The 24,360-nt window shown below is 43.5% G+C and overlaps 1 protein-coding gene across 1 annotated transcript in view; it reads left to right on the top strand.

Moving 5' to 3' along the window:
- LOC106607945 (attractin-like protein 1) overlaps window positions 1–24,360 on the top strand; it is a 356,731-nt gene that overhangs the window by 153,386 nt on the left and 178,985 nt on the right. Inside the window, exons 22-25 of the mRNA XM_014205458.2 lie at window positions 4,328–4,380; window positions 17,479–17,573; window positions 17,759–17,837; window positions 19,190–19,347. Of these exons, the coding sequence (XP_014060933.1) occupies window positions 4,328–4,380; window positions 17,479–17,573; window positions 17,759–17,837; window positions 19,190–19,347 (385 nt within the window). The remainder of the gene's footprint in view (window positions 1–4,327; window positions 4,381–17,478; window positions 17,574–17,758; window positions 17,838–19,189; window positions 19,348–24,360) is intronic.

Here is a 24,360-nt window from a genome sequence, read left to right as displayed (position 1 = left end):
CAGAATAGAGAGAAAAAGGAGCAGGTTTCTGGGGGCGATAAAATAGCTTCAAGGTATAATGTACAGACAAAGGTATGGTGGGATGTGAGTACAGAGGAGGTAAACCTAGGCATTTAGTGATAGTGAGAGAGATATTGTCTCTAGAAACATCATTGAAACCAGAAGATGTCATAGCATGTGTGGGTGGAGGAACTGAGAGGTTGGATAAGGTATAATGAGCAGGGCTAGAGGCTCTACAGTGAAATAAGCCAATAAACACTAACCAGAACAGCAATGGAGAAGGCATATTGACATTAAGGAGAGGCATGCTTAGCCGAGTGATCAAAGGGTCCAGTGAGATTAAGACAGCTAGCCGGGCCATAGGTAGCAAGCTGGTGGAAGATGGGAGGGAGGTCTGTTTTTAGCCAGCTCGTACGTTTCCGTCTGTGGGTTAGTGGGGTTCCGTGTGGAAGGGGGGACCTGTCCAAGTTGGCAAAATAGTTAGTTATAGTGGCCCAAGAAAAGCGGACTGGGGCGCGTCGCTGGAGGCTCCGGACTGGGGTGCGTCGCTGGATGCTCCGGACTGGGCCGCGTCGCTGGAGGCTCCGGACTGGGGCGCGTCGCTGGAGGTCTGGAGCTTAGGGCTGGCACACCCCGTCCTGGCTGGATGGTTATTGTAGCCCAGCAAGGGCGGGGCGCTGTTACAGGACGAACTGGGCTGTGCTGGTGAACAGGGGGTACTGTGCGTAGAGCAGGCGCAGGATAACCTGGGCCGTAGAGACGCACTGGAGACCAGATACGCTGAGCCGGCGCACTTCTTCCTGGCTGACGGCCAACTCTAGCACGGCAACCGTGAGGAGCTTGTACTTCGCATGGGCGACACAGTGCGCATCACCGCATACCACGGTGCTTGTTCAGTCACTCGCTCCCCACGGTAAGCACGGGGAGTTGGCTCAGGTCTTAAAACCGCCTTAGCCAATCTACCCGTGTGCCCCCCCCCCCATTTTTTTTTTGCTGCTGCTTCTCGGGCCTCGGTTGTTGCCTTGCCTGTCGATCTCGTCGCTGTACCTCCCTTGCTGCTTCCACCTGTTCCCATGGGAGGCGATCCCTTCCGGCCTGGATCTCCTCCCACGTCCAGGATCCTTTACCATCCAGGATGTCCTCCCATGTCCAGTCCATCGGCCCACGCTGCTTGGTCCTTTGGTGGTAGGATCTTCTGTCACGATCGTCTAAAGGAGTGGACCAAAGTGCAGCATGGTTACTGTTCATCGTTGTATTTATTTACCTCAGAACACTACAAACAAAAAGGAATAAACAATGATAACGACCGTAATGTCTTGTAGGCTTAACAAGCAGTACAAAATTAAGATCCCACAACTACAGGTGGGGAAAGGCTGCCTAAGTATGATTCTTAATCAGAGACAACGATAGACAGCTGCCTCTGATTAGGAACCGTACTCGGCTCAAAACAAAGAAATAGACACCATAGAATGCCCACCCCACACCCTGACCTAACCACATAGAGAAACAACCTGTCTCTCTCAGGTCAGGGCGTGACAGGATGTCCTAACCGACTTGCCAAAACTATAGTTTGTTAAAAATACATTTGTGGAGTGGTTGAAAAATGAGTTTTAATGACTCCAACCTAAGTGTATGTAAACTTCCAACTTCAACTGTTGATCTTAAAACACACCTTTTTCGCTATGCTTTTCCTTAAGGTGCTTTTTAGTGTTTCAATTTTTATTGCTATTATTTTGTTATTTATCTTCATGTTTCTGTTTTTATTTTCATTGTTTTTATTCATTTTTTCCCCCTGTGAATCATTTTGCGTTGCATTCATGTCTGAAATGTGCTGTGTAAATAAAGCTTGAATTAATTTGATTTGATGTGTGTGTGTGTTTGCACTGTTGCTGTGCACGCAAAAGTGTGAAATCAAAGGTAGGTACCTCTTCTTACGTGGTGAGTCTAATTAAAAGACTCCTTCCTATCAGACAGACAGACTGAAACGCAACAGTCTCCCCTTCCTTTCCTGCGTCTCCTGACACCTAGGTTATATTTGTGCTCCCCTAGAACCTTGGTCCCAGAAGAGAGCGAAGTAAACAGACTCAGTTTCAGAGGTTTATTTTGGCACTGCTGTTGCCACCCTGCCTTGCACGCTGTCTGGCCCAATGGGGTCATGGCATATGTGGGTTTGTGCGAGTGAGAGGGGGAAGTTGGCTTTTTAAATAGATCCAATCTCCCATCTCAGCATTTACCTTAGCATGCTCCTCCTGTTACTGACAGCAACTGATGCATGAACAGACAAACCACAGACTCTCTCTCTCTCTCTCTCTCTCTCTCTCTCTCTCCCCCCCCTCTCTCGCTCACACACACACACACATACACACACACACACACACACACAGAGCGATGGCATGCGCCCACAGCGACCTTTAATCTTCAGACCTTCTGCCCTCTGTCACGGCTCACAGAGAAAGCCATGCTGAGGGTTCACAGAGAGTCAAACACTCTTCACACAGCCTGTGTGTGTGTGTGTTCTGTTGTCTGGGGAAAAGCTGAGACTGTGGCAGCCTAATAGCAGATTAAGGGTCCCGAAGGACAGTGGTGCTTTTCTCTATGTCATCCCAGTCTGTGAGCGTAGGAGTGAAAGGCAGCCAAACAGACAGAAGAGAGACTGGGGAAGGAAGCCAGTGTGGTACACCCATCTTGGCACCATTACCACTTAAGCTACTTAACCAGCCAGCCCCTAGCTGAGTGTTAAGTGTTAGTGTTCTCTGGGGAGATGACGAGTGGGGCTGGGGCCTTCTAAAGTCCCTGTGGTGCATCTTAAAATTGCTGTCATGTTCTTAAGATTAACTGAGGAAAATATTTTTTGTCCTGGCCTTGGCTTTGTGTAAGGGGAATACAATCGGTTCCAAACTCGTATGCTCACAAGGCCTTCAACAAATAGATGGACTGAGGCGTACAAACCAGATAACACTGCTGCGGCCTTTGTATTTGAATTGAAGTCTTCTTGAGCTGTTTTGTGGGGTTATTGTTTACAACGCCCTCTATAAGAACAATACAGAAGGATAAAGCCCTGTCCTTGGCTATGAAATATTCATTACTGCTACTTTATGACTCTCATACTAAGGGTTGGCCAGCCACTGAATGAAATCTGTTTTGTTATGTATAAGCACAGGAAAGTGAGTATTGCCTACCTTATTTCGCTGTAACCACTGCCTGACCAGCCTTGCAAACCCTAGCAATTATGTTCTGAATCCATTTATTGACTCAAGGGGCAGATTTAACGATGTATCATATCTGTTTCGATAGGCTTGTCAAAATAGTGGAGTATGTATTTACAAAGTGGCGGTTTTCCACACTGTTGCCCTTTCCAAGGTCTCCTCCTGGGTTTTGCAGAAGTTGGGTATTGGTAATAAACATGGGTCTTTGGACTGCAGTAATGACCCCTGCTTCGTAAACCAAACCATATGATCAAATGCCATCTACCACAATAACCCTCACACTTGGTACTCCTGACTCCCCACAGTCTAGTCTGCTTTCAATTCTCTTCCTGCATTTTGAGGGCCTTGTCTTAGTATTGGAGTCAAGGCTGCCTGATTGACTTGACAAACAGGGTCAAATTAAGGGTTGATGGAGTCATCCACACACCTGACTATTGTTTAATAGCACTTATTCAGTTTAGTGTATTTTTCAAGCCTCTGTTAGGTCCTACTGTAGCTGTCCTCTGCGTCTTTCAGTAGCGTTCAAGGTGCTCTCTAGCTGGGCTGTTTTTAGCCGTCTAACTCCCCTGCTGTTCAGAACACAGACAGACAGACAGACAGACAGACAGACAGACAGACAGACAGACAGACAGACAGACAGACAGACAGACAGACAGACAGACAGACAGACAGACAGACAGACAGACAGACAGACAGACAGACAGACAGACAGACAGACAGACAGACAGACAGACAGACAGACAGACAGACAGACAGACAGACAGACAGACAGACAGACAGACAGACAGACAGACAGACAGACAGACAGACAGACAGACAGACAGACAGACAGACGGCTCCTGCCCGCGAGCAGAGCGGTATTGTCAGATAGGGCTATCTGGGGAAATCACCTCATCATATCCAGGGAGAGGACAGCACCAGAAGCAGCACACAGTATTGTCACCTCAGATACTACCTCTACAAACAGCCTCTCAGGACACTTTTCCCTGACACGCCCAAAATAAACCTCAGTGATGATGTTATTAACAGTCTGTGATGGCTTTGGCAAAGTGACAGATACCTTGTTAAGCTCATTGTTCTATGTCTTCTATTCTTCTTCCCCTTCTCTCTTATTGTTGCAGTTGCGACTCCGAGAACCGTTACCTTGGCAACCCCCTCAGAGGAACGTGCTACTGTAAGTATCCTGCCGCTGCAGTCACACCTGAGTCTCCATTGCATCTTTGTCCTCCAGATGTTGCCGTGGTCCTGATCAGTTGCAGCATACCACACATCTGCACATCTCTTTGACCTTTGCTGTGAAGGGAGTTGGCTAAGCAGATGGAAGCTTTTAGTCTGTGCCAGGCAGTATGGCAGCAATCGACTATAGATTTGTCTGGCTCTAAACTTGATTTGAAAGATTTGTAGCGGGCGATGGTAGCAGGGTTTAGAGGGGCTTCTGTCTCCAGATATCAATGTCAGACCACATATTGATTTGACTCATTTGCAGAAAATTGGTGGTTTTTCAAGTTAAAGTACATGGGGGAATATTTTACTCAAAACAGATGCTGGCATCAGCCGGTGGAATTTGGTCCACTGACCAGGGTTGTAAGGGTAGCTGTTTTGGACAAAGTTCAAGTACTGTCACTTCCAATAGTAATCCTGTTGAGTGTAGTCATGCATGAATGTAGTTCTATGAGAGAGGTTGTCAATTGTAACTTTGATGCTAGTAGTCAGAATTGCTTAGGTCAGGAAATCATCAAGTATCCCTTTGATCAGAACAAATGCAAACATTTTTTGTCGAAGCAATGCTTTCACTTACCTAGTTCAAAACTAACCATGTACTGTACATATACCACACACTACATGTAGTTTTAACATTTGTTTCAATAGTTGATATTCAGAGCTATTAAAAAACACAAAACACCCACCAAAAAAAGAACCTGTGGACTGTCCTTTAAGTTCGTTAAAGGAAGAAGAGCAACCAGAGCTCTAGAACAACACAACCCTTCACAACATCAAAACACATCCAGATATATAGAAAACAAATCTCAATCTAAAAACACATATCTGTACTGTCAACTTTTGAACTAGTACTGTTCTGTATTTGTATTGTCTGATTCTAACCAGCTTTAGAAAGGTTAAGTACACGCACCGCCATCACTCACTGTGGCCACCACTGTCTTCTGTTACTCATGACAGATTGTGTCTGTTCAGCTGACTGGCATTATGTCTGAGTACAGAGGGCACTAGGTGGCACCCTCGCTGTACAGTGTACCCACAGTTACCAGGAGGCAGTGGAGGACGTGTCTGTGGAGATCACTCCCAATCACTATGGTCACTCTGAGAGGTGTCTATCCGCCTATCTCTGTTTGGCTACGGACTGTGTCCCCTGAGGGACATGTCATATCCTGATCGTTCCCCTGCGTCAGTTGAGAGGGTTCAAAGTCATTAGGGAGCAAATGGACAAGCTATCTGCCAGGTCTGTTTGAACATGGCCAAACAAGCACACGGATACTCTAAATGGCACATTAGAAATACATTTGTTTCCTGTGTTCCTTTATCATACGCTATTCTATCAAATAGAAAAGTGGCTGTAAATCATCTATTAGCATGCTATTCAGATCTCACGGTGGACATGGAGGATAAATAAGAGCTCTATTTGAGGTCTGTGAGAAAGTGGGACTGATTTTCATCCTACATGGCATTTCAAATCTCCATAACAGGCGGGGTCATCAGCAAAGCTGTCGTTCACCTCAGAGGACTGAAAGGTCTGCCATGTTTGATGACTGATAGTGTTTTCCATTATGTCACGAGCGTAGAAACTTAGGCTCCAAGGTTAAGCCCCACTTAAGTGCTACAATTATGTCATAACCAATCAAGATTCAAAGCTTTTATCATGTTGTTTTGCTAAAGGCTAGCTATTGTGAGTCAAGCCCTGCCTTTCCTAGAAGCATTACCAGTGCAGATGTGTAGGATTTGTTGGACATGTAGGATGTGCGGATGTGTAAGCTGGGATGTGGATGTGGATGTGAAGGTTAAAGAGACTAATTGGGCCAATTATGCCTAATGAATCAGGGCGACTGAAGGGTAGCACACATGGCTTTCTGGGAACTGAGTGTGACATCCTCTATTTGAGGGGATTGATGTTTACTTTGCACGTTCATTACATGCTAATTATTTAACCATCTACTTATGTCAATTGTGACAAGGCAGAAATCTATTACAATGACACTAATAATGATAGGGAGAGTAATGATGATGAGGAAGGACATTTTATTAATTGAGATGTTGCTACTGTACTAGTCAAACTACTAGTACTTCTACAACTACTTTATGGCTTCAATATGTACTTCTACTACTAATAATAGTACTTAGTAATTATACTAATGGTAGGCCTAAAACTACCTACCACTGGAAACTGATCTATGTCATTCTTCCAATCAACGCGAAAAATACATTGGATTTGAAAAAAGTATGAAGGGAAAGGGGGATACCTAATCAGTTGTATAACTGAATGCCTTCAACTGAAATGTGTCTTCCACATTTAACCCCTCATGTGACCAGTACTGTTTTCATCTCATTTCAACCAGAGTTGTAAACATTAAAATTAGGGTAAAACTTCAACTTAAATTCTTTGACTTAACCTGACTAACAGGTTGTTACATCAATCTAATTTCAACACAATCATCAGAACTATGTATACGTTGAAATTGCGTAGACAAATTCCACATAGAAATGTAAAAAATATTTTTCATCCTACATTTAATATACTGTATAGTGGGTGGTCTGTGGAATGGCAGATAAAATGTCCACCACTACTCAACCTCATCATAAATTGATTCATTTACTTAAGTCCAAGTATTTAAGTTGAAGTTTTACCATAATATCAATATTTACAATTCTGGTTGAAATGAGATGAAAACAACACATTGATTCCATGTGACAATACGTTGACAAATTACGATGAAACAACATTGATTCAACCAGTGTGTGCCCAGTGGGTTCCCACTGGAATGTAATCATGGCTGATGCTAATGAGGAAGCTGGTCGTCAGTGGCTGACCAGGTTAGTGTGGGTAATGAGTTGCTCTCACAGTGGATCAGTGTCAGCTAGAAGGCCCTAATGAGAAGGAGCCACCAAGTGTGTCCCACCAGCCCCGCCACCCGCCATTACCAGCCTCAAACCCTCAAGCCCCTTATCATGAGAGGATCAGGCACTCTGCACTAAACGCTAAACACTATCTGACAGGCACTCTGCGCAGACGCCTAACCAGTGTCAGATAGATACAGTGAGAGATACTCTCCCCAGACGCAAGCACGGAGGCTTCTCTGTGCTGATAATCTCTACTTGCTAATTGTAGACAGGCTGTGTAGACTATGGTCTTGAACCTCGATGTTGTCACGAAGAGTGTCTGTTCGACTGGACTGAGGGAATTATCTCCCTTTAAACTAATATTAGTAATACTGAGCAGACAACTTAATTGTACAATAGATGTCTGAACATTATCAGTCAGGCAGTTGGCACAGACAGCTGAGTAGTACCATCAGACAAGCTGAGTGCTACCATCAGACAGGCACATGTTCATAGCTATTTTACAGAAGATACCGCCATCATTATAGGTGTCACTTTACCTGGGGGCCCAGAATAATCAAGGAAACCACTTCTTCTGAGCAAGTGTCCTGAGTGTAAATTCTCAATAGCTCGGTTTCCATGCAAATATTCTAAAATCTGCATAAAAACAATATGTGCATTTTCCCACCGGAGCTATGTTTCATGTTGCAGATAAAACGGTGTGTATGATGATGGTGCACATGGACAGAACTTTTGTGGTTAAATTCCCATGTACCAAATCAAATCAATAAATCAAGTTAAATGGGTTTCCAGTGGGTTTTCAACTCTACTGGTGGTTTTGTCACAAAATATGTTGCGTTATATAGCGAATGTGCCTACTCTGGTCTTGGCATGTGCGCTAAAGCCAGCAGCTCACATATACAATGCAGGTAGGTTAGCCTACATGATGAGATTAATATGGACAAAAGAGTAAGATCATTTTTAATTAGTCAAACGGCAGCCAAGCATTGATCATCATGTCACCAGAATAAGACCCTCACTGTTAACTGGGTAGGAGCATCAAGCTCATCACTGTGCACTTTTCCCCACCCTGTGAAGTTCATCGTTTATGTCATCTGTAGCCTGATATACTGCATGCTTTCCCGAGTCGTAGTGGGAGGACTACACAACATATCATTGCGAGACTCCAAGTTTACCGTATGATGGTTATTATATCAATATTTGCGCATAAAGGCATTTCTCGCAGAATGAATTACAGACATAAAGAAGGGGAAAGGGGATACCTAGTCAGTTGCACAACTGAATGCATTCAACTGAAATGTTTTTCCCACATTAACCAAACCCTCAAAATCGCAGGTTGACGTTTATTGTCATGAGCCTTGTCCTGGAGGCAGAACTGAACAATTTCCCCTTAGATAGGCAAGCTGCAAAGTTTAAATTGGCTATACTGCAAAAACTCATGAAAACAAAAATGTGCTTTTTGTTCTTAATTTAATTTAGGCATTTGGGTTAACAGGGTGGTTAAAGTTAGGCTGTAGGACTTTATGGATGTGCCAGCTAGTGAGCACTCTGCAGAGCTGCCTCCAGAACAAGATTCATGACGAAAAATGCTAACCTGCACAAAAAGGACCCACCTTGTCGTTACATTTTTATCCGACATGTACTTTACTTTCGTAAAAAGGTTGGATGGAAACCTAGTTGTTGGTGTTCTTTTTGAAAAAAAAAAGGTTTAACTAATTGCTTTCTCTCTGTACTAATGCTATACATGCATTTATTTGTCTTTGAAGAAAATGTTTCAAATGCAAGGTAATGAATAGTAACAAGCATTAAATGAAATCTCCAAGTGCATCCTGTATCGCTGATGTTGAATAGGGCATCATGCTGTTTCAACTTACTGGATGCAGACTTGTAAATATGAAATTACTTTACAGGTGAGATTTTGCTCTTTCTTTTAGATTCTGAATAAAGTTACACAGTATGCTAATACCATGACTTGTCTATAGCAACTTTAGTCTTGTGTAGCTCATTTGATGCTTACATTGCCTTATTTAAGTTATCTTTGTAAGGTAAAATGTGTGCCCAATAAACATGTTCACATTTATGTAATGTATGCAAATAATTTAGATTATCCGAGGGGAAATTGTTTTGTTATTTCTCTGATGGGAGTTTTAATTTGCACTTGTTGCTTTTGCATCACAGTGGCAAATATTATATCAGGCATGAAATCTAACATATTGAAACATTTTCGATGTTTTAAAGGATTGCGCAACTTGACAAGTCTTCCACTTTGCATAATGTCATTGTTTTCAGCAGGGATTCTTTGAGTGGGCACGGCATTTGTCTAAGTATACTGTACATTAATAACCACCATACACTGCTACCAAATACCCTAGAAACCTCACAATGTCCTTTTTTGAATTTCTCTGCACTTCTGTGTCCTCTTTACAGAGCATGTAGAACTGTTTGAAGTTTACTGAAGACCCTTATGGGATAAACAACACACAGCAACGTGTGTGCCCGAAGCGGGAGGGAGAAAGAGTCACGCATTGGCTTTGATCTGATATCTGCTAATTCCTTTAATTCGGCATGGCGACTAAACAAAACGCAACTATTTGTCGAACATAATTTCCTTTCGTCTCGCTAAGGCTCTGAAATGAAGTCCTCTCTGAACTCAGCAGGAGTATTTTTTTGTCGAGTTAGAACGATGAAAAACAATTGTATGTTCTTCTCACGTGGCTGATAAACAGCAGTTCATAGAAGGCGTGAAATGGGGAAGTGAATGGCACAGTGTGAGCTTCTGAGACAGACAGGTAGTGCATTCAGCTGTCATTGACTAACTATGAAGATGGCATTTCCTCATAGTGTGTGGGGTTTGGTTGTGATGGCCATTGTGTTTATAGGCTTCGCAGGATGCACAACTCCAGTCCACAAGGACTGTATCCCTGCATTTTCAAATGGTCCCTGGCACTGAATTGATGAGTTCATATCATTGAATGCCCAGAGAGTGCACATACCTGGCCTCCAATGTCTGATCAAATTGCAAAAAAGGAAAACCAGCAGGACCTGCAACCACTTGAGGACCGGAGTTCAGTTGTGCATTGGGTTGCACATTTTGGGGAATATTCAGAGGTGGAAACTTGCCGTGGGAATTAACGGGAATATGCGGGAATTAACGGGAATATATGGGAATTAACAGGAATATGTGGGAAATAACGGAAATATATGCAAATTAATATTAATACCATTTAAATGTAGATGTTTTTTATATTGGCTATATTTACCATATCATATGGAGACAGAAACATAAGCCTTTTACCTTATCATAAGTAGACATAATTGCAAATTATTAAATCCTTCCAATAGAAAAAACATTTTAGTTACGAATTGAACTTTAATTAAATTAGTTGACTCTTCACATGGGAGGATTTCACTGAACAACAAAAGAAAGGGAATATTGAATGATCCCCGAAGATCCATCGCATCTCCCAAAAACGTTTTCAACATACATCTGTAAAATTATAGTCTAGAAACTAAAGCTTTGGTTGTCTTCCTCTCAGGCTTCCATGTCTTCTCCCTGGACCTCCTCAATGTCCACCTCTTGAACATCAGACTCTGAGGCCTCATCTTCACTGTCACTTTCCAACCTTGTTGAGGATGGCTCGTTGTCAGGCTCAAAAAGCCTCAAATTTGCCTGTATGGCCACCAAATTTTCAACCCTAGTATTGGTCAGCCTGTTGCGTGCTTTGGTGTGTGTGTTCCCAAACAAGGACCAGTTGCACTCTGAGGTGGCTGATGTTGGTGGGATTTGGAGGAGGATGTAGGCAACAGGGGAAAGAGCCTCAGATCCACAAAGTTCCTGTCACCAGGTGGCTGATGAGATATGTTGGCACGACTGCCATATTGCATCTCCATCCCAAAGCCCTTGCTTGGAAGTGTACTTCACCAGACTGCCAAGAAACTTGCCCTCATCCAGGCCAAGGTGGTGAGACACGGTAGTGATGTCACCATAGACCTTGTTGATCTCTGCACCAGAGAGGATGCTCTTGCCAGCATACTTGGGGTCCAACATGTACGCTGCGGCGTGTATGGGCTTCAGGCAGAAATCTTCACGCTTTTTCATGTTTTTCAGAACTGCAGTTTCTTCTTCTGCAGTACGGATTTCTTCTCTTAAATCTGCAAGCAGAGTATGAACATCAGACAGGATGGCATTGTCTCCCTCAATCCCTGCAATGGCTACTGCTATAGGTTTCATGAGTTTCAGGCTGCTTACCACTCTCTCCCAAAATACATCATCCAGGAGGATCCTCTTGATGGGGCTGTCCATATCTGCAGACTGCGATATGAACATTTCTTGGAGAGACACCTTCCCCTCCACGAGACTGTCAAACTTGATGACAACACAACCCCAACGGGTGTTGCTGGGCAGCTTCAATGTGGTGCTCTTATTCTTCTCACTTTGCTTAGTGAGGTAGATTGTTGCTATAACTTGATGACCCTTCACATACCTAACCATTTCCTTGGCTCTCTTGTAGTGTATCCATTGTTTTCAGTGCCATAATGTCCTTGAGGAGAAGATTCAATGCATGAGCAGCACAGCCAATGGGTGTGAAGTGAGGGTAGGACTCCTCCACTTTAGACCAAGCAGCCTTCATGTTCGCAGCATTATCTGTCACCAGTGAAAATACCTTCTGTGGTCCAAGGTCATGGATGACTGCCTTCAGCTCATCTGCAATGTAGAGACTGATGTGTCTGTTGTCCCTTGTGTCTGTGCTCTTGTAGAATACTGGTTGAGGGGTGGAGATGATGTAGTTAATTATTCCTTGCCCACGAACATTCAACCACCCATCAGAGATGATTGCAATACTGTCTGCTTTCTCTATGATTTGCTTGACCTTCACTTGAAGTCTGTTGAGCTCTGCATCCCGCAAATGCTACGCCATCTTGAATCCAAGATGGCATAGCAGTAAGACGTGTGTTGTTTTGGCTCATGTAATATTCATTTTTTTCTGTTTTTTTGTTGTTGTATGTATTTCAATCTCTTTTTTCCATTTTCGAATCAAATATACCTACCTGCAACCCGCCTCACCCAATGTTGTACGGATCTGCAATTTTTTGGACTTTATAACTGGAACCTCCGTCAGAAGCTAGCCGCCACTGCACTGAGGATAGGAAACACTGTCACCACCGATAAATCCACGATATTCGAGAATTTCAAGAAGCAATTCTCTACGGCTGGCCATGCTTTCCACCTGGCTACCCCAACCCCGGCCAACAGCTCTGCACCACCCGCAGCAACTGGCCCAACTGACTGCCTCGCCTGGTTCACTACCTACTAGCTAACTGACTGCCTCGCCTGGTTCATTACCTACTAGCTATTTAGTCATTGTTAGCCACTGCTAGCGGTCTTTACCTTTAGCTCAGACACCAGCCGCTTTAGCCCGGATAATACCTGCCAGTCTGCACAGTGTGATATCAGCCCTGAGCATATCGGACTGCTTTTCTCCACTACATCACCGGATTCCTGCCGCAAGCTCTAGACCATTACACTGGATCATCGCAGCTAACTATCTGCTACCAAGTGGCTATTGTGGCTAACGCCCTTGTCCAGAAGCAAGCACCAGTTAGCCTCGAGCTAGCCCCCTGCTAGGCCCATCTCCCTGCTAGCCAACAAAGTACACCAACTATAATACCTCTCTTGCCAATTGGCCTGGACCCTTTGTCGACACGGATCCCCACTGATCCATCACGACTGGTCTGCTGACGGAATTCGGCCGATGTGCTCTCAACCGGCATCTGCGTCGTGGATGTCGGTGAAGACCCATCTGCTAGCCCCGACCCGCTAGCATTCTGAACACCGTGTCTCCCGCTCGCCTAGTGTTGTAACGACTACCGAATGGCTCCCTGTTTCATCTATTGCTGCTCATTGGACGCTATGATCACTCGGCTACACAGCTGATGCCTGCTGGACTGTTTATTAACACAGTACTTCATTTTGTTTATCTGTTGGCCCCAGCCTCGAACTCAGGCCCTGTGTGTAGCTAACTGACCCTCTCTGCCTATTCATCGCCATTTATCCATTGTTCTTGTCTTAGCTGTTTACCCATTGCTGTCTTACCCGTTGTTGTCTTAGCTCTCCCAATCAACACGCGATTGCTTTATGCCTCTCTCTAATGTCAATATGCCTTGTATACTGTTGTTTAGGGTAGCTCTCATTGTTTTATTTTACTGCGGAGCCCCTAGTCCCGCTCAACATGCCGTAGATGGCTTGTTTGTCCCACCCCCCACATGCGGAGACCTCACCTAACTTAACTGGTGCCTCCAGAGATGCAACCTCTCTCATCGTCACTCTATCCCTAGGTTTACCTGCTCTGTACTCGCACCCTACCATACCCTTGTCTGTACGTTATGCCCTGAATCTATCCTACCACGCCCAGAAATCTGCTTCTTTTATTCTCTGTTCCCAACGCACTAGACAACCAGTTCTTATAGCCTTTAGCCATACCCTCATCCTACTCCTCCTCTGTTCCTCTGGTGATGTAGATGTTAACCCAGGTCCTGTGTGTCCCCAGACGCTCTCATTTGTTGACTTCTGTAACCGTAAAAGCCTTGGGTTCATGCATGTGAACATCAGAAGCATCCTCCTTAAGTTTGCTTTATTCACTGTTTTAGCACACTCCGCCAACCCTGATGTCCTAGCCGTGTCTGAATCCTGGCTTAGGAAGGCCACCAAAAATGTGTAAATGTCCATCCCGAACTACAACATTTTCCATCAAGATAGAACTGCTAAAGGGGGCATAGTTGCAATCTACTGCAGAGATAGCCTGCAGAGTTGTGTCATACTATCCAGGTTTATGCCCAAACAGTACAATCCTAAATCGGTAAACATGGGCACCCTCATAGATATCATCCTGACCAACTTGCCCTCTAAATACACTTCTGCTGTTTTCAACCGTTATGGGTCTGCGGTCAAATGACCACATCAGTGTCAAACGCTCCCTTAAACACTTCTCGAGCAGACCTTTCTAATCGACCTGGCCCGGGAATCCTGGAAGGATATTGACCTCATCCCATCAGTAGAGGATACCTGGTTGTTCTTTAAAAGTTCTTTCCTCACCATCTTAAATAAGCATGCCTCTTTCAAAACATATTGAACTAAGAACAGATATAGCCTTTGGTTCACTCCAGACTTGACTGCCCTTGACCAGCACAAAAACATCCTGTGGCGTACTGCACTAGCATGGAATAGACCCCGCAATATGCAACTTTTCAGCGAAGTCAGGAACCAATATACACAGTCAGTTAGGAAAGCAAAGACTAGCTTTTTCAAACAGACATTTGCATCCTGCAGCACTAATTCCAAAAAGTTTTGGGACACTGTAAAGCCCAGCTGCACACTGCCCACTGCACTGAGGATAGGAAACACTGTCACCACCGATAAATCCACGATATTCGAGAATTTCAATAAGCAATTCTCTACGGCTGGCCATGCTTTCCACCTGGCTACCCCAACCCCGGCCAACAGCTCTGCACCACCCGCAGCAACTGGCCCAACTGACTGCCTTGCCTGGTTCACTAGCTACTTCTCAGATTGAGTTCATGGTGTCAAATCGGAGGGCCTGTTGTCCGGACCTCTGGCAGTCTCTATGGGTGTGCCACAGGGTTCAATTCTCGGGCCGACTCTTTTCTCTGTATATATCAATGATGTCGCTCTTGCTGCGGGTGGTTCTTTGATCCACTTCTATGCAGATGACACCATTCTGTATACTTCTGGCCCTTCTTTGGACACTGTGCTAACTAACCTCCAGACTCCAGACCTCCAAAAGGGCTTCAATGCCATACAACACTCCTTCTGTGGCCTCCAACTGCTCTTAAATGCTAGTAAAACGAAATGCATGCTCTTCAACCGATCGCTGTCCGCACCCGCCCGCCCGACTAGCATCACTACTCTAGAATATGTGGACAATTATAAATACCTAGGTCTCTGGCTAGACTGTAAACTTTCGTTCCAGACTCATATTAAACATCTCCAATCCAAAATGAAATCTAGAATCGGCTTCCTATTTCGCAACAAAGTTTCCTTCACTCATGCTGCCAAAGAACACAAAGGCGACCTGCCCAAACGAATACAGACCCGTAGCACTCACGTCCGTAGCCATGAAGTGCTTTGAAAGGTTGGTAATGTCCCAGCTATATACAGCCCATCTGTAAATAGCCCTACCAACTACCTTCCTCATCCCCATATTTGTTTTTGTTTTTCTTCCCTTTTGCATACCAGTATTTCTACTTGCACATCCTCATCTGCACATCTATCACTCCAGTGTTCATTGCTAAATTGTAATTACTTAGCCACTATGGCCTATTTATTGACTTACCTCCTTACTTCATTTGCACACACTGTATACAGATTTTCTGTTGTATTATTGACTGTACGTTTGTTTTTCCCATTTGTAAGTCTGTGTTGTTGTTTTTGTCACACTGCTTAGCTTTATCTTGGCCAGGTCGCAGTTGTAAATGAGAACTTGTTCTCAACTGGCCTACCTGGTTAAATAAAGGTGAAAAATAAAATACAATAAAAAATAAAGCATGTCTGGTTGGAGGGGTGTATGCTGGGCGAAGAACATTCAGAAATCTCTTCCAATACATTGCCTGTGAGCATCAGGGGTGAACCAGTTGCATACACAGCTCGAGCAAGACATTCATCAGCATTTCTCTGACTACGTTCCTCCATTGAGTACAAAAAACACTTCTGATTCCAGGAGGACCATGAGCTGTTGCTATCGATACGGTGTCGGATTCATCATTTTCACCTCGAATAGAAGTAGAGGGACTGTTGTCAGAGGTTGCTTGTTGTGAGCGCTGCGGGAACTTTATGCACTTGGCCAGATGATTCTGCATCTTTGTTGCGTTCTTCACATATGATTTGGCACAGTATTTGCAAATGTACACAGCTTTTCCTTCTGCATTAGCTGTAGTGAAATGTCTCCACACATCATATTGTGCCCGTGTCATTTTCCTGTAATGATTAGAAAACAATTACTTAAAAAAAAACAAATACAATTCCATGTACAGATAAATAGTTAAGCAGTTAGATTAAACAACTCCTTTGTAAGATACATGTTTTAAAATGAAACATGTATGGAAACAAATTAATTAATTAACACTCCTCATTTAGCAGGCTCAAGCAAGCCAAAACCCACATGGTAGCAAAAACTAACTAGCAGAAATTGTTAACAAGTTAGAAATGATTTAAACACACTTTGCTGTAGGCTACTATTTACTAGTTAACAAAAAATCATGTATGTCATATAAAATATATTCACCCCACACAGTATTGTAATCAAGACTTACCAGAAATCATGTAGTCCTTGGCTCAGATAGTGTAGTTGTGTGGGCTCAATCTCATTAATGTGCAAGATCTTGAGAATCAGCTGTACATGTAATGGAAGAATGCACTGTGCATGAAGAGGGTTGCAATTCCATTGAATTGGGGATAGTTTAACCAAAATATCCCATAAGACCTAGAAGTGCCTTATGTGTATCCCACAAAAAAGGTTCACTGTTATAAGCTAACTTTTTTGATGAATTTAAGCAAAATTCCCCAAATTCCGGGGCTTAACTTCCCATGGAAAATTTCCAGTGAAAAGGTTTCCGACCCTTTGCAACCCTAGTTGTGCACCCCTGGTGGAACCTGAACTCCTCTGAATAGTTAATAACAGTGATCTGAAGGGGTTAGTGAACCATCCTGCTGAGCATATTGACAATCCAATAGAGACCGTCTCCCACATGGCTCCTCCTAGACAGTACCCTTTGAATCAAGGGCTGTCTTCTGAATGGAATCAGACAAGGTGACCTTCCTAGAGTCCTGCTGTGGTCCAGATGGTAAATGTTCCAAATCCCAGCATTACAGCCCATTGTGGCTCAGACAATGAGGCCCTGTCATTGAATAGGACAAACGTTTATAAAAATAGAACGGGCATTGAATCCCAGTGAATACTTTCTATTAGCCGTACACCCATGTCATATTGATCTTCCTCTACTCTTGTTTCCTAGTACAGCTTGTGCTGATTGAAATACTGCATTATTGATATGAAAAGGAAGGCAATCACTTGCACTTGTTGTGGTCTGATTCCTGGGCAACTCTTCCGACGAGAGTTGTTCTGACTGTGTCCCTGCACTTTAAGAATACATCCCTAATCTTCTGTTTGTCTCTCTGTCCCTGCAGACAACCTGCTGATTGACTATCAGTTCACCTTCAGCCTTCTCCAGGAGGATGACCACCACTACACCGCCATCAACTTCATGGCCACCCCTGAACAGGTCAGTAACCACACAGAGGCTTCCCTCAGTCATCCTGAGGGACGGTCTCATGTAGCCTTTCTGTTATGTATATCATGCATCAATTATGTAAAGAAGAGAAAACCCACATAAGTATTATTCCAAGTCATCATAATGTTGGTTTGGAATACATGTGTTCGACCTCGTTTTGTGGTCATATTTTACAGAGCAACAAGAACTTGGACATGTCGATCAATGCATCCAACAACTTCAACCTCAACATCACCTGGTCTATTGGATCAACGGGTAACTTGTCTTAGCTGATCATTTTGCCATAGTTTGGATCGGTATATGCTGTAGTAAATGTCAATGTCAATGTTTATTTGACTGTTTGACAACATTGATTCTGACTGACCACCTAGCTATAGTCACTACGGTGGATATAACCCATTCAGCATCATACAGTGTACACCCTGTGCACTACAGAATCCATTGTAGGACATTTTAATACTGTACCAGTCACCTGGGATGGTAAAAATAAAACGTACAAACTCTGATGTACAGAATCTCACTCAATTTGTCAACTTACCCAGAGGGAATGGTGCCTTTGTTGTTCTGCTCAGTGTCTCTCATTAGACAAGAATGTCTGTAGAGGAATGCCCCTCTTGAAAAATGCAGTGGAGATATTTTTAATTATGGCATTGGGGCATTGTTGAAGTGTTTTTGTGTGATTTCAATTAAGATAAAACCTTGCCCAGACTGTTCCCATGTTAAGGGCCCAGATTTTTTTTTTTTTACTTAATTTGAGAGGAAACTTCAGGGCTTCAGAATATATGTGCTGAACAATTACAGTGAGTCTGTGTTATGGCACTGATAAAGTAGTTGGGGTAATCTTTTATTAAAGCTGTCCTAAAGTCTGCCCTATTAATGCAGTATTCTTGATAACGTCTTCAATTATGACTACTTAAAATATACATGCATCTCTCTTTTTTGTAAAGGAAGTAGAATTACACTCTCCTTACATTTTTTAAGCTTTATTTGAACAGATCAAGTCTCTGGCTGTGAGTTACATGTGTGTTGACAGGTTACACCCACTATCACTGCTAGAATCTGTGCATCTGTCTTCTAAAACATCACTGTCAATAGCCTGGCTACCTATTTCTGTGTACTCTCTCGACTGTCATCACTAAACGTGGTTTGTTTGACTGGTGGAACTGTCACAGCAGTACCTATGCCCTCTGTACCTATACAGTTGAAGTCGGAAGTTTACACTTAGGTTGGAGTCATTAAAACTTGTTTTTCAACCACTCCACAAATGTCTTGTTAACAAACATAATTGTCTCGCGTGGCTCAGTTGGTAGAGCATGGTGTTTGCAATGCCAGGGTTGTGGGTTCGATTCCCACGGGGGACCAGTACGGAGAAGAAAAATGTATGCATTCACTACTGTAAGTCGCTCTGGATAAGAGCGTCTGCTAAATGACTAAAATGTAAACTATAGTTTTGGCAAGTCGGTTAGGACATCTACTTTGTGCATGACACAAGTAATTTTTCCAACAATTGTTTACAGACAGATTATTTAACTTATATGACCAACTGTATTATCCTCTCAGTGTCCTTCCCATGACGACTCACAATATGACCCGCTTCTCCCCCCTAGCTGGCACCATCTCTGGCGAAGAGGTGCCCATTGTGTCCAAGACCAATATCCAGGAACACAGAGACAGCTTCTCCTGTGAGAAGTTCAACTTCCGGGTCAACTCCAACATCACCTTCTATGTCTACGTCAGCAACTTCTCCTGGCCAATCAAGATCCAGGTGAGGTTCTGTCAGTAGTGATCTCACAATCCACAACTGCGTTACATCCCCACCAAGGGAGATTTAAAAATATATACACTAACGTTCAAAAGTTTGGGGTCACTTAGAGATGTTGTAAATGACTATTGTAGCTGGAAACGGCAGATTGTTTTATGGAATACCTACATTGGCGTACAGAGGCCCATTATCAGCAACCATCACTCCTGTGTTCCAATGGCACGTTGTGTTAGCTAATCCAAGTTTATCTATTTAAAACGCTAATTGATCATTAGAAAACCCTTTTGCAATTATGTTAGCACAGCTGAAAACTGTTGTTCTGATTAAAGAAGCAATAAAACTGGCCTTCTTTAGACTAGTTGAGTATCTGGAGCATCAGCATTTGTGGGTTTGATTACATGCTCAAAATAGCCAGAAACAAAGTACTTTCTTCTGAAACTCGTCAGTCTATTCTTGTTCTGAAATGAAGGCTATTCCATGCTAGAAATTGCCAAGAAACTGAAGATCTGGTACAACGCTGTGTACTACTCCCTTCACAGAACAGCGCAAACTGGCTATAACCAGAATAGAAAGAGGAGTGGGAGGCCCCGGGGTACAACTGAGCAAGAGGACAAGTACATTAGAGTCTCTAGTTTGAGAAACAGACGCCTCACAAGTCCTCAACTGCAGCTTCATTAAATAGTACCCACAAAACACCAGTCTCAACGTCAACAGTGAAGAGGCTACTCCGGGATGCTGGCCTTCTAGGTAGAGTTCCTCTGTCCAGTGTTATTTTGCCCATCTTACTCTTTTCATTTTATTGGCCAGTCTGAGATATGGCTTTTTCTTTGCAACTCTGCCTAGAAGGCCAGCATCCTGGAGTCGCCTCTTCACTGTTGACAGCTCAAGATATTGGGGCTCAGGATATTGAACTACCTGGACGAATGACTGGTGGTAGCGGAGTTGAGGGTGTAGGTGGTGTTTCACACATTCATGCTGGTTTCCCATGTTCAGTCTCTGGGTTTCATAGTGAATCAAGAGAAGAGCTGTTTGACTACATCTCAACGCATTCTGTTTCTGGATCTTGAGTTAGACTCAAGAGTGTAGAATTGTGCGTTCTTGTCCCTGCAGAGGGTGGCCGGTTTCCGGCTTTGCTTCGCCCAATTTTTGCCTATTTGGGATGATGGTTTCTATGATCGCTGTGGTTCCCCTCGGGCTGTTGCGAACTTTCCAGCGGCGGGTGGTAGACACTCGCTTGGACGCATCATCGCACCACCTAAACCCCTAGTCACTGTGGGTGTCTCGTCATACCTATGGTCTCTGGCTTGATAGAGGGACCCACGGCTGTTGTCTCTGGGGACCCCCATGGGTCGACCTATTTCCCGCAAGGTGATCATGACAGACCTATCCCCCTGAGGGTGGGGTGCACTGTGCATGAGCAGCTCAATTCGGGGGTTGTGGACTATGTCGCAGAGCATGCCACATATCAATTACGTGGAGATTTTGGGAAAGGAGATACAACACCTGTTCGGCCCCGCGCCTCCCCGTTCTGGGCTCGGTGAAGAGGGGTGAAAATGTATGGCATTAATCCGTGCCTCTGGTATATCACCTGTGGAAAGCAGGGCTTCTGGTGAGGCATGGTGTTCATTGGCCTTGACAGGCGTGATTCTAATGTTCTTCAGTAAAGTAGCGCTCAAAATCACCATAGCTGTGCTGTACCTCATTTTCCTCCTTCAGGGAACAGTAGTTATAGTCATAACTGTACAATCTCAGAGAACAATTGCCCCCGATTTGATCATTTGAGAGGACTGTTGGAAAACAATATCTGATTTAAACAATATCTGTCTCTACAGAACATATAAATATGTGAAATGGCTCTAGAACTCTTGGTCTGTCTCTTTAAGGCATAAAGCCATGATAGGACCTTGAGCATAAACTATAATAAAACGTGTTTGGCAAAAATATAATATTTAATGATCCATGAGTTTTGTAGTGTCGCCATCAATTATTTAGGATTGCCTTAATACTGAGACAGCCATACAAAATATTCATGGTTTAATCTTATGATGCATAAAATTGAAGTAGACTTTGGCGGTGATATTTTAAGATATGTCACACCCAATGTTGTGATAAAACGAGCTGAAATCTGATTGAATGGACTGACTGCAAGTAGCATGCTTAGTTAATCAACACTGAGACACTCAAATAGTCCTGAGCTAAAAAAAGAAAGAAAATGGAGGTATTGGATATGCTAGACCAGGCCTGGGCGATTATTTTCCATGGAGGGCCACATTAGAATACATTTTTGCCATCGCGGGCCAGAATCATATTACAGAATTATACATCATGTGTATGACTGTGTTGACAGCTGAATCTACTGTAAAATCACATCCGATATGCGACTTATTTTACTTTTTTAACATGCACAGAAATAAACCACATCCATGTTCTCCTTTTGGTAGGCATTTTCATTATTAAACATGCAATGAAGGTATAGGTTCTGACGTTGCTATGCGCAGGATTGCTGAGAGGTGAGAGTCAGTAAGAGATGATCTATGCCATGACTTGTTATATTTCATTACTGAAAATGTCTGTTCACATACATACCCAAACAGTACAAACATATTCTGAGCATGACTCCTGATCTTTGGAAAGTTTTGTGCATCGAGAGATGCATAGAACCTCAACAGTGACATTGTTTTGAATAGTTCTCCAATCACTGCATCAGATTGAAGATCGATAAGCTCAGGTTGCAGTTCTTTGGGCACATTATTCACATTGAAGGTGAAAGGAGAGGAAACCAACAGCATGTCATTTTCCAACACTTTGAAATCCTCAAAACGACAAGAAAACTCACCGTTCAAAGTACGCAGCAGCGATGTATACTTCTCCCGCTGGTCATCTGATGGGGAACAGACTAGTAGTGTCGGAAGGTGGGTGAGATTGTTGGCTTCTACTTGGCGGGTCAGGTTGAGTAAATTTCCCTTGAAGGCTTTGACTAGGCTGTACATCTGAAGTGCAAAAAGGCCCTTCCCTTGTTTGGAATTCAGGTGTTCACGGTGAAAGCAAAATCAGCCAACCATTCTTTATCTTGCAGTTGAGGGAAATCCACATATTTTCCTTTCATTTGCAATCTCCGACTTCAGGTCCCACACCCTTTTAAGCACCTTCCCCAAACTCAGCCATCTCACGTTTGTGTGGTAGGGAAGATCTGCATGCCCCGACTGTCTCTTCCAACAGTGAGACAATCTGCCTGTGGTTTAAAGATTTTGCTCTTATGAAGTTTACCACTTTAGTGACTGTATCCACAACATGGCTCATTTCCAGAACACATTTCCAGAGCACCTCCTGATGAATAATGCAATGCAGGAAAATCATTTTCTTATCTGGGTTCAGCTCAGCTACTTGATCTTGTATCCTTTTCAAAAGGCCAATGTTTTGGCCTTTTCTCAAGTTTGGGCACCCATCAGTGGTCACACTGGATAACTTTTCAAAACTCAGTCCCAGCTTTTCCACACACTTATTAACCTCCTCCAATAAATCTTTCCCTGTGGTTGTGCTCTTCATTGACTGCACTGAAGCTCCTCTGTAATTTCAAAGTCTGGGGTTATAACTCGTAAGAATATCAACAACTACGCCGTGTCACGTGCATCACTGCTCTCATCCAGAGCCAAGGAGAAATAGGTGCAATCCTTTACGTTGTCTTTCAACTGTTGTTCCATATTCTCTGAGATGTCCTCAACATGCCGTGTCACTGTTCGTCTTGACAGGGAAACATTTTCAAACAGCTCTTTCTTGTCGGGGCAAAGTACTGCTGCAGAGTCAATTAAACATTCTTTAATGAATTCGCCCTCAGCGAATTTCTTGCTATGTTTAGCAATTTTGTGGGACGATACATAGCTAGCTCTCTCAATTCCGTCGTTTGCTGAATGCAGTTTTGTGAAAAGTTCTTGCTGCTTTTGCAACTGAGAAAGAAACTCTTTCGGTGCACTTGCCCTCTGCTCAGAAGACATATTCCTATATTTCTCTGCATGCTTCATCTGGAAGTGTCGGGACAAGTGCTCTCTTTGCACACTAAGCACACAACTTTCCCTGATACCTCAATAAATAAATATTTCAATGTCCACTCTTGCTGGAACACCCTACATTCATTGTCTACTTTCCTTTTCTTTGAACTCTTTGGAAAAACACATTTTTGCGCAATTTCTAGCTAGCTACTATTTGTAACTGTGACGTGTGTGTCAGCCTGTCAGTCACTGTTTGTCCTCGTGCAGTTCTTATTTATACGTGCCTTCAAAATAAATGTCCCACAAGCGGTGGAAGTTAAATCATTACACAAAGGCGAGTATTCATTGGGCTTTTAATTTGAATAACAAATACGTTTTTCAAAACTTTGAGCATGAGCATGATTCTGCGGGCTGTATTGAATCAGGCGAGCTGGCCTTTGCCCAGGCCTGTGCTAGACATATGTTGCAATGCAATATCTGAAAGAGGAGCTGCACATCTTCTGGGACTGTCACACACTCTGTAGCTCATATTTGGGATTTCTCTCCCGGTTCCCACCGCTTTTCTGGGTAATTAAATGTTTTCTTATTTTAATGTCTTATCTTTCGGGGAGAGAACAACAGAGCAGCACCAGCTGGTTTTCGATGCAGCAACCAAACAGACAATCAAACAGATAAACATTCTTAGAGGGGAATATCAAATACAGAATGTTGAAGGTGCTCTGGTAGTATTCCGATATGAATGTAGCAGTTGATTGCAGACTGTCCTGCAGCATGTGTTAAAGTAATCCGTCCATTGATCGGGGCTCATAAGTATTTCCCATAAATGCTGTTTTATCAGAGCTCTATACAGATGAGATGGTAACGTGAGAAGTTAATTATCATAATGAGCACTATCCCACAGCCGTATATAGAGCCATCTCAGTCGGACGCATTTTCGTCAGTAACACGAGACCAGGCCCCGCTGCTCTCTTGACCTTGGTGGCTTCCGACACAGACACGGTAATGATGAGGAATTGTCCAGAGGATTTCT

This window comes from Salmo salar, chromosome ssa01, assembly GCF_905237065.1.
Source record: "Salmo salar chromosome ssa01, Ssal_v3.1, whole genome shotgun sequence".
NCBI classification, from domain to species: Eukaryota; Metazoa; Chordata; class Actinopteri; order Salmoniformes; family Salmonidae; genus Salmo; species Salmo salar.
The sequence above is the reverse complement of the archived record's forward strand: the minus strand, read 5'-3'. Positions and strand labels throughout refer to the sequence as shown.